Source organism: Triticum dicoccoides, chromosome 5B (genome assembly GCF_002162155.2).
Source record: "Triticum dicoccoides isolate Atlit2015 ecotype Zavitan chromosome 5B, WEW_v2.0, whole genome shotgun sequence".
Lineage (NCBI taxonomy): Eukaryota > Viridiplantae > Streptophyta > Magnoliopsida > Poales > Poaceae > Triticum > Triticum dicoccoides.
Window position 1 is genome coordinate 442,457,193 of NC_041389.1, and position 6,822 is coordinate 442,464,014.

The 6,822-nt window shown below is 48.7% G+C and overlaps 1 protein-coding gene across 1 annotated transcript; it reads left to right on the plus strand.

The window, feature by feature from the left end:
* Positions 1-2,803: 2,803 nt before the first annotated feature.
* On the plus strand, positions 2,804-5,101 carry LOC119310294. The gene is made up of 6 exons (XM_037586093.1): positions 2,804-2,980; positions 3,095-3,154; positions 3,241-3,354; positions 3,469-3,539; positions 3,943-4,136; positions 4,725-5,101. Exons 1-6 carry the CDS (start codon positions 2,901-2,903, stop codon positions 4,836-4,838), a joined length of 633 nt encoding a protein of 210 aa, XP_037441990.1. The 5' UTR covers positions 2,804-2,900; the 3' UTR covers positions 4,839-5,101.
* Positions 5,102-6,822: the final 1,721 nt, after the last annotated feature.

Sequence of the window (6,822 nt, forward strand, 5' to 3'; positions counted from 1 at the left end):
ACAGAGGCTTGCGGCGGCGGAACTCCCGATCTATATTCTGTTTTGGAAGTTTTAGGGTACGTAGGTATATATGCGTGCAAGGGGTACGTCGGTGGAGCTACGGGGGCCCCACAAGGCAGGGGGCGTGCCCTAGGGGCGTGGGCGCCCCCCACCCTCGTGAGCACCTCCCATATCTTCTGACGTGGGGTCCAAGTCCATCAGGTGGGGTTCCTTCCAAAAATAACTTCTCTAGTTGATTTCGTTCCGTTTTGACTCCGTCTGATATTCCTTTTCATCGAAACACTGAAATAGGCATAAAACAACAAATCTGGGCTGGGCCTCCGGTTAATAGGTTAGTCCCAAAAATAATATATAAGTGGATAATAAAGCCCAATATTGCCTAAAACAGTAGATAATATAGCATGGAGCAATCAAAAATTATAGATACGTTGGAGATGTATCATTATGCGGTTTGACCGATAAAGATCTTCGTAGAATATGTTGGAGCCAATATGAGCATCCAGGTTCCGCTATTGGTTATTGACCGGAGATGAGTCTCGGTCATGTCTACATAGTTCTCGAACCCGTAGGGTCCGCATGCTTAACGTTCTGTGACGATTTGTATTACGAGTTATATGTGATTTGATGACCAAAGTTTGTCTGGAGTCCCAAATGAGATCGGGGACATGACGAGAAGTCTCGAAATGGTCGAGCTGTAAAGATCGATATATTGAAAGGCTATATTCGGACATCAGAAAGGTTCCAAGTGATTCAGGTATTTTTCGGAGTACCGGAGAGTTACGGGAATTCGCCGGGAGAAGTATTGGGCCTTATTGGGCCATACGGGAAAGAGAGAGGGGCTGCTTAGGGCAGGCCGCGCGCCCCCCAAGGCCTAGTCCGAATTAGACTAGGGGGAGGGGCGGCGCCCCCTCCTTCCTTCTCTTCTCTATTCCCTTTCCTTCTCTCCTACTCCTACTGCTTGGAAGAGGGGAATCCTACTCCCGGTGGGAGTAGGACTCCCCTTGGGGTGCGCCTAGGAGGTCGGCCTCCTCCCCCTCCTCCACTCCTTTATATACGGGGGAAGGGGGCACCCCATGGACACACAAGTTGATCGTTGATCTTTTAGCCGTGTGTGGTGCCCCCCTCCACCATAATCCACCTCGGTCATATCGTTGCGGTGCTTAGGCGAAGCCCTGCATCGGTAGCTTCATCAACACCGTCATCACGTCGTCGTGCTAAGGGAACTCTCCCTCAAAGCTCTACTAGATCGTGAGTTCGTGGGACGTCACCGAGCTGAACGTGTGCAGATCGCGGAGGTGCCGTACGTTCGGTACTAGGATCGGTCGATCGTGAAGACGTACGACTACATCAACCGTGTTGTCATAAAGCTTCCGCTTACAGTCTACGAGGGTACGTGGGTGACACTCTCCCCTCTTGTTGCTATGCATCACCATGATCTTGCGTGTGCGTAGGATTTTTTTTTTGAAATTACTACGTTCCCCAACACTTCTTCATTGAGTGCTCACTCGGTGACCGCAAGAAGTTCGAGCACACCATGAAAGTGTGCTTTGAACTTCAGTAGCATCGATGACATGCACAAGAAGGCCTATGATGTGATGAAGAAGGCTACGCCGGACGGGCTAAAGACACTGATTCTGCACCCAGCCAAGGGCGTGATGTCAGTGGACATCCCGCTTTGGGCCATGAATCAGTCAGACTCCAACGACGCTAGACAGCGGGCAAGATGGGCCAAGTACAGTCAGTACAAGGCGCCTCAAGACTAGCGTGCCACAACATACTGGAGTAGCACGTTCGAGTCGCCAGAGGCCGACAACGACGAGATGCAGATGGTGGCCAGGGCGCTAGTGCAAGACCCATCGTTCTTGAGGAAGACGATGAGGAAGAAAATAAGATGGCTACGCCCCCCCTCCCGCGCCGCCGCTCGACGCGACTCCAGGGTCGCTGTGGCTAGACTAGAAAGTTTACCCCAATCCCCACCCCCAATGTAATTGAAAAATAACCTATGAACCCTAGTAGTCGTCGATGCAGATTGATGGCAATCCTCCACCCCCGATGTGTTCAATCCCCCCCATAACTCTTCAATCGCGTGCTCTAATCTAATCTAGCTCGAGTCGAAAATGGTGAATGTATAGAGAGGACGAGGTCTTACCGCCATGACCGATGCGCTTCGGTGGAGGTCTGCAGTCGCTCCAGTGGTTGCCGCCGCCGTCTTGGATCGATTCGCACTAGAGCTCAAGTGGTCACTGCCGTCGGTGTGAGTGGGGAATAGGGGAGAGAGCAGTGAGGAAAGGAGGTGAGGGTAATTTATGACGACGCGTCTGAAAACAACGCGACTTCTCAAGACCGCACCCACGCGTGCAACCGCCCAACCCACGTGCCTAGGGGTGCATCGCGCGGGTCTGGCTCCACAGAAACGGCCAATTTGGGTGTTCCTCTGAATGCAGGCCCAGAGGTGCTTTAATGTTCGTGCTATGCAGACCCAGCAGTGAATGCGGTTAACCAAACGGATTATTTTCTTCCCATGCGGGCCTGGCTGAGGTAAATGCAGCCTATCAAACACATCCTTAGCAAGACATTTGATTTCAAAGCAGACTGTAGAAATATAACTAATCCAACACACGTGTACGTAGTGGTAGATAAGGACTAATCACAACACACACGTAAGTACAGTAGATAAGATTTGTTTTCGCATCAAAAAGATAAGATTTGTTTCTACTCACACTGTTGTGTTGGTCCCACGCTAGCAATTTAATGCTGACTCGGACCCTTGCATGATTAAGCACAGCAGCTACCAACCACACCACACCACACTACATTTCTCACGCGCAAATCGTCTCGTGGTTCCTTTCTTCCCCTCCGTCCACCCAAAGCTTCCGCTCTTCGAATCGGTCCTCCAATCCATGGCGACGCTCGCCCTGCCGCCCACCGCCGCCACCCTGCCGCCCACCGCCGCCACCCTGCCGGCCGAGGAAGACCCGCGGTACGACCTCCTTCCTTCTCTCTGATTCTTCTCAATTCATGGTTGATTCGGGGATGAAATTTGATGCCCCACTTTTTTTTTTCTGATTTGTGCGATGTTCCTCTTCCGGTGCAGCACAGGCGAGAAGCCATCTGCCGACGACTCTGCCGCGGATCCGAGCGACATCGACTCCGGGTACGTCTCTTCGGTTATTTTGCGCGCTGGGCTCAAGTCAACCCGTGGATTTTGTGTAAGATGGTTCGATTGATCTCTGTTTATAGGTGGGTTTTCCTCGGGAAGTCTGATGTAGTGCCGGCGGACCAGGCCGCGGCCGCCATCGATGCCGCGGGTCACCGACGCCTCGGCTTCTCGCCACTGCCGATGTTACCTATCTGGTGGGGATTTACGGACTCAGTCCCACATACTGTACCTCTGTAATATGTACGCCTCCTGTGAGATGAATCGCGGTTCGCGACTGATCATCCCTTCTCTCATGCTCTTTTTCTCAGGGTGCAGATGGTGCTCGGAGGCGTAGTCTACACGGCCGTGCCGTTCTACAAGAGGGCCAGACAGCTTGAAGGTAAACACATACACTCCAATACTACTATTTCGTCTCGATTTTGATCAACGCGGTACAACTACCAATCCGGCAGACAGCTTAGAAATTAATTGACAGAACCTCTATGGATTGGCAACACATGAACAATAGATAGGCACTGAAAGAGGGATGGATTTCAGACACCAACTCATCAATTCGGATACAAGTTCTTGGGATCAAACTAATTCTGCAAAGTAGCTAGGGTTCTAAGCTAGACCACACCTGATATTAATCCTGCAAAGTCATATTCTTCAGTCGACAGAAGGTTCAGACTTTCAGAGTCCTGGCATTAATCTTGCAAAGTCCATGAGTTCATGAATAATTTTTTCTTGGCATTGGCATTTGAAATCAAGCTCTCGCTGAAATCATTGATTTGTAATATTAGACAAGGCGATTGAAAACGTGGAAACTGCTTTGGACGTTTTGGAGCGTGCCTCTGAGGTGACGGAGAAGTTCGCTGCTAATGTGGCCAATTCCCTACCGGAGGATGGGTCCCTGCACAAGTTGGCCGAGGAGCTTGAGTACATTGCGGAGGAAGTCGATAAGGATGCACACAAGGCTGAAGTCATGATTAAGAAGGTTCGTGGTGACTTATTCATGTTCCTACTTGATGATGTCCTTGCTTACGTTATATACACATTTTAAGGATAATAAACAAGTATGCATGATGTTCTTGCTTACATTGTATACATACATTTGAAGGATAATAAACAAGTATGCATATTCAAAAAATAATAATAAACAAGTATACATGTGTGAACATTGAATTTTAGTGAAAGCTACTCATAGGAATAGCATTATATGGAACTATACAATAGCAATTTCCGACCAATTCAGTCTATTCCCGGCTTTAAGTTAGTTGTTGCTTGTAAGGAACCAAGGAATTATTCAATAACATTTCTGCAGTTCTGCTGCTACTGCAAACAGAAGCATTGGAAGACTTTGGGATGGGGAAAGCATGTGATTACTTTACTTGGTAGTGAAAATAGACTGTTTCTATGGTTTCTCTCCAAACACGCCTTTGATAGCTCAATTTCATATATTGTGCAGTCATGCAGCTAAAATCGAATTGTACTAACCTTCCATCCTGTTAAAGACAATTTTGTCTCTACCGTCCCTACTACCATGCATTACGAAACTTCCCTGCTGACCCTCTAGTCATTGCAGATTGAAGCGCTCAGCGACAAGATCGACGCCGCGGTGGAGCCTGTCATCGAAAACCTCGAGGAGGAGTTCAAGCCAAATCCAGCATCCCACGCTGGATCAGACGCCGAGAAATGACCGTTCACATAAATTGGAGGAAAACACTGCCCAAAGTGTCCCCTGTTGTACATATATTGCTGTTTTTTCTTTCCTTCTTTCTAAGTGCCAACTTGTAAATATGTTCGTTGTGCCCTATGAACTAGAAGGACCCCATGGTTACAGTAAGAAATGGTGGTGGTGTGCTTGGTGCCCGGATCTGAAGCACCCTGTAATCCTGATAATAGTAAGAACACTGCATCTGAAGAATGGGTATGTTTCTGTATGCACTATATTTCCACCCAGTACATTCTGCGGTTACGTGCCTAGATAGTACTGAGTACTGTATTCTATAGAGTACGCTGAGGGCACACATCATAATTGTTTGGCAGGTGCACCTACTCAGGCGCAGTGTTCCGACTTCGGAGCGATGGTAATTGTATGCCAGACCACTGTGCTAAGTAGGCCTGTGCCTTGTTGATTGACCTCAGACTACCTATAGTGGAGAGTAACTTAGAGCAACTTTAGCGCAGGCGACTCATTTCGTCTACGCGTGTCTGTTTGGGTCTAAACAGGGCCAACATGATGACCCAAACGGATGCGTGTCTCGCCTAGTCCTTCCCCTGGCCCGTCAGTCGGTGGCACATTGGCCATTCCATCTTTCTCCCATTGATAGCCAGCACACCCGAGCGTCCCACTTGTGGCCGCCACCGCCCAGTTTCGGTACCCAGGCAGCCATCCTCACTCACATGCAACACCCTCCCCCCCTCCCCCCGCGCGCACGCAACATGCTACCTTCCAACGTCGCCGCCACTACCGCCTCGCCCCACCACCGCCGTTGCATTCCCGACGTTGCTGCCAGCACCCCCTCGCCGCGTCCCCCTGGCTGAAGCGGACCAAGCGCGCCGACCTCACTAGCCGGACGTCGATAGGCCTGCTACCAGGTCCAGGGGACGCACGAGGTTCTTCACTGACCAGCTTCTTCGATGACGTCCGCAAGCTGTTCGACGGTTTGCCCGGAAGGTAAAAATGGACTCCGCCGACAAGTTCTTTTTCCACCGAAGGTCGATGTTGAGATCAATGAACACCACTACAACAAAGGACACTACCTAGCTGACGATATCTATTTTCAGTGGAGTATTCTTGTGAAGACAATCCCCAACCCTGTAGGAGAGAAGAGGAAGAGATTTGCCCAAGAGCAAGAAAGTGCTAGGAAGGATGTGGAGCGTGCCTTTGGTGTTCTTCAATCTCGATGGGGCATCGTTCGGTATCATGCTAGAACTTGGAGCGCCAGGAAGTTATGGGAGGTGATGACTGCTTGCATGATCATGCACAAAATGATCGTACATGATGAGCGCCCGGAACGTATCTATGACCAAGGGTTTCAGTTTCAGGGTGAAAATATTGTGCCTAAGCATGGAGGAGCGACAACGTTAATTATCAAATGCGTGATTGGGAAACCCACATTCAGCTACAAGATGATTTGATTGAGCGTATGTGGTCTCATGTTGGCAACCAATAGATATCTCGGTTATCTTTTCTTTAAAATGTATTTGAGACAATTTAATTTTATTTGGCTTGTAAACTATGAGATATTTTATTTGGTTGTGAAACTATGAGATATTTCTATTTTATTTGAGTTATGTGGACTAGGGATATTTTTTTTCATATGTTTGCACATATAGAGCTAAAAAAATGGATGCAGGCCGGCTGCGAGGACGAAAATTCATCCGCGCGTTGGGCGCATGGTCGACCCAAACGCAAAAGAGGGCGGACGAGCCAACCCACATAAAAAAACAGACAAAATGCACGTCCAGTTGGGTCGGCACGTTGGAGTTGCTCTTAGATTAGTAACATGCATATGTTACAAACTCTATAGTGGGGAGTAACATATGTGTGGTGTCATGCAACACTTATTTATTAGGTTGTAAACTTATCTTGTCTTGGTATGTGTTTACCCATAGTATGAGTAACTAGATATGTTACTCAAATCATCTCTCTCATCATTAAATCATTGCCACATTAA

What these genes read in the sequence shown, in the direction of transcription:
- LOC119310294 (XM_037586093.1), top strand. Translation starts at nt 2,901, where the DNA reads ATGGCGACGCTCGCCCTGCCGCCCACCGCCGCCACCCTGCCGCCCACC. An exon ending in CTGCCGATGTTACCTATCTG is followed by an intron (nt 3,355 to 3,468) that starts GTGGGGATTTAC and finishes TCTTTTTCTCAG; the next exon opens with GGTGCAGATGGTGCTCGGAG. An exon ending in CTGAAGTCATGATTAAGAAG is followed by an intron (nt 4,137 to 4,724) that starts GTTCGTGGTGAC and finishes TAGTCATTGCAG; the next exon opens with ATTGAAGCGCTCAGCGACAA.